This window comes from Otolemur garnettii, unplaced genomic scaffold (genome assembly GCF_000181295.1).
Source record: "Otolemur garnettii isolate 467f Iridium unplaced genomic scaffold, OtoGar3 scaffold00091, whole genome shotgun sequence".
NCBI classification, from domain to species: Eukaryota; Metazoa; Chordata; class Mammalia; order Primates; family Galagidae; genus Otolemur; species Otolemur garnettii.
This window is the reverse complement of record NW_003852486.1, coordinates 6,278,936-6,281,544: the sequence shown is the minus strand read 5'-3', so window position 1 is coordinate 6,281,544 and position 2,609 is coordinate 6,278,936. Positions and strand designations below refer to the sequence as shown.

General features: G+C 47.0%; 1 protein-coding gene across 1 annotated transcript in view; it reads right to left on the bottom strand.

The window, feature by feature from the left end:
• Positions 1-462, bottom strand: part of ZSCAN18 (zinc finger and SCAN domain containing 18) — a 6,906-nt gene extending 6,444 nt beyond the window's left edge. The window contains exon 1 of the mRNA XM_023516483.1: positions 220-462. Within this exon, the coding sequence (XP_023372251.1) occupies positions 220-351 (132 nt within the window). The 5' untranslated portion in view covers positions 352-462. The remainder of the gene's footprint in view (positions 1-219) is intronic.
• Between the last annotated feature and the right edge of the window lie 2,147 nt (positions 463-2,609).

Below are 2,609 nucleotides of genomic sequence, written 5' to 3'. Positions count from 1 at the left end.
CTCTGTGGGCGTGTCCTCAGCGGGAGTTTTCTCTGTGGGCGTGTCCTCAGCGGGAGTTTTCTCTGTGGGCGTGTCCTCAGCGGGAATTTTCTCTGTGGGCGTGTTCTCTGCGGGAGTTTTCTCTGTGGGCGTGTCCTCAGCGGGAATTTTCTCTGTGGGCGTGTTCTCTGCGGGAGTTTTCTCTGTGGGCGTTTTCTCAGCGGGAGTTCTCTCGGAGACATTCCCCGGTTCTTCCTGCTGTGCTCCAGCAGCTGACCCTGGTGCTCCTCCACCAGCTGACCCTGGTGCGGGCAGTTCCGGGGGGGTCGGGGAGGTCCTGGGGGAGGCAAATGCCTTCTCCAAGGGCAGCATCTTTTCAGACCTGTACTGGGAAATGCAAGTGTGTCTAGCTAGACAAAGTGGCTCCAAGGGAGAGACCAGGGACAACAGGATGCCCAGGGAGCTCAGGTGTGTCAGGACCAAGGACCTGCAGAGGACACAGATGAGACAGAGACAGCTGCATATGAGAACCTGGGCACAGGCACCCATGTCTGAGAACTGGTAATTGTTAAGTTAAATAAAAACATAAAAGTGGGAGGAACAGCTCATTTTATAAGACTGGTATTACCAGGATTAAAAAAAATCAGTCTGGCAGTACCCGTAGCTCAGAGAGTGGGGCACCCGCCACATACACCAAGGCTGGCGGGTTTGAACCCAGCTCTGGCCAGCTAAAACAACAATGACAACTGCAACAACAACAACAAAAATAGCTGGGTGTTGTGGCGGGTGCCTGTAGTCTCAGCTACTTGGGAGGCTGAGGCAAAAGAATCACTTGAGCCTAAGAGAGTTTGAGGTTGCTGTAAGCTGTGACACCACAGTGCTTTACCCAGGGCGACAGCTTGAGACTCTTGTCTCAAAAAAAAAAAAAAAAAATCAGTCATGAGTAGGGCAAAAAAATTATAGGACAACCTCAAATATAAACCTAGATGTAAAAACAAAACAAAATAAAACACTAAAGGTAAAATTTTTAAAATATCAATAAACTCATTCCAACCACACATCTTATATACATGATATAAGTTAACGACACACCGTATTTATGTTTATCCCAGAAATGCAAGGTATTTAGTGTTTAAAACTATATATTATGACAAATATCAACCCTAGGCTAAAAAATAAAAATACATACTATAAGGACTTTAGTTCCTAGTAATATGAAGGGGCTAGGTGTCAGAATTGCTCCTCTCATTATAATACCCCCAAAAATACAAAATATACATTTAGAAATAAGTGTAGGAAATGGTTGGAAAATTACCACTTGATTCTGAAAATGGCACAGACCTTTGGGCCTGGAAGAGGAGGAAGCTATAAGCATGGCCAGCAGGAGCAGAGAGCTCAGGTCCTAGCCAGCCTTCCCCGTACCCAGCTAAATGTCCTCAAATAAGGCACCCACGATTCAAGAGGAGACGAAAACAGGATCTCAAGTGAAATCTTGAGGGATGGGCCTCCAACAGGCCTAAGCCTGTGATGTTTTCACTGGCCATGGGCACATAAGAGTTGACAGACACTGATGCACAAAAATGTGAACTCTGAGCTGTAACCAGCCCCTCCCAGGACGCACAGGGTCTGCAGAGCCATAGGGCCAGAACCCACCTCCACGACATACACCAAACACAAACAGAAGGCCACACGCAAGGCCAGTGTGAACATTCCCCTTGGCTGAACCACAGAAGGGAACCACTTTTTCTTTCAAACTCAAAGTCTGAGAAATTCAAGAAAATTCATGCATGGCCACAGCTCCAGCAGGAATGTTTTCTCAGAAATTCCACTTGTACAGAGAAAACTCTGGAAGGTGAACAGAGTCTACTCAAGCATTTCCCCACCAGAATAGGGGCACAAGGACCTTATGGATGTGGGGTGGGAGAATTTGATCACACAGACATGAAAGTTCCAGAAAAGGGAAATCCACAGAACACAGTGTAGACCAGAGGCTGTTAGGGGCCAGAGGCCCAGGTAGTGACTGCTAATGGGTACAAGATTTCTTTTGGGGATGATGTAAATGTTCTAAGATTAACTGTGGTAATAGCTACACAAGTATGAATGCTATTTACTAAAAACAAATAAAAACGAATTATTTACTTTAAATAGGTAAACTTTATGGTGTGTCAATTATATTCACTTCCCTGAAGGAAAAAAAAAGACCAAAGCCATGCCTTCACAGTAACCTCCATCCACTAGCAGCTCCCTCACCATCTCCAGTACAAACTCCCAGCTCTGGAGGACAGAACTCCTCCCTCTGCCCTTTGTTTCTCCCTCTGTCCTGACCTCTTAAAGGTCTGGGCACACTTCTGGCCTGCAGTGGCTCCTCATAGGCAAGGCCCTGGCCAGGCATCCTGGCTGTGCCTAACTTCTTTCTGGCCATTATGCACCCTCATGACCATGCTCCTGGGATAAAGTGCATGTCTGAAAGATACATGGAGAAGCAGGACACCCAGGCCCTAGGGTGCAATTGCCTCACACCCTAGCCCCATGCCAAGGACCTGCATACCACAGCAGCTGCCTAGTCCACGTCTGAGCATTTTCTCATGATTTCCTCATCTCTCAGGATGGGTAAACAGCCCACTTTTCCA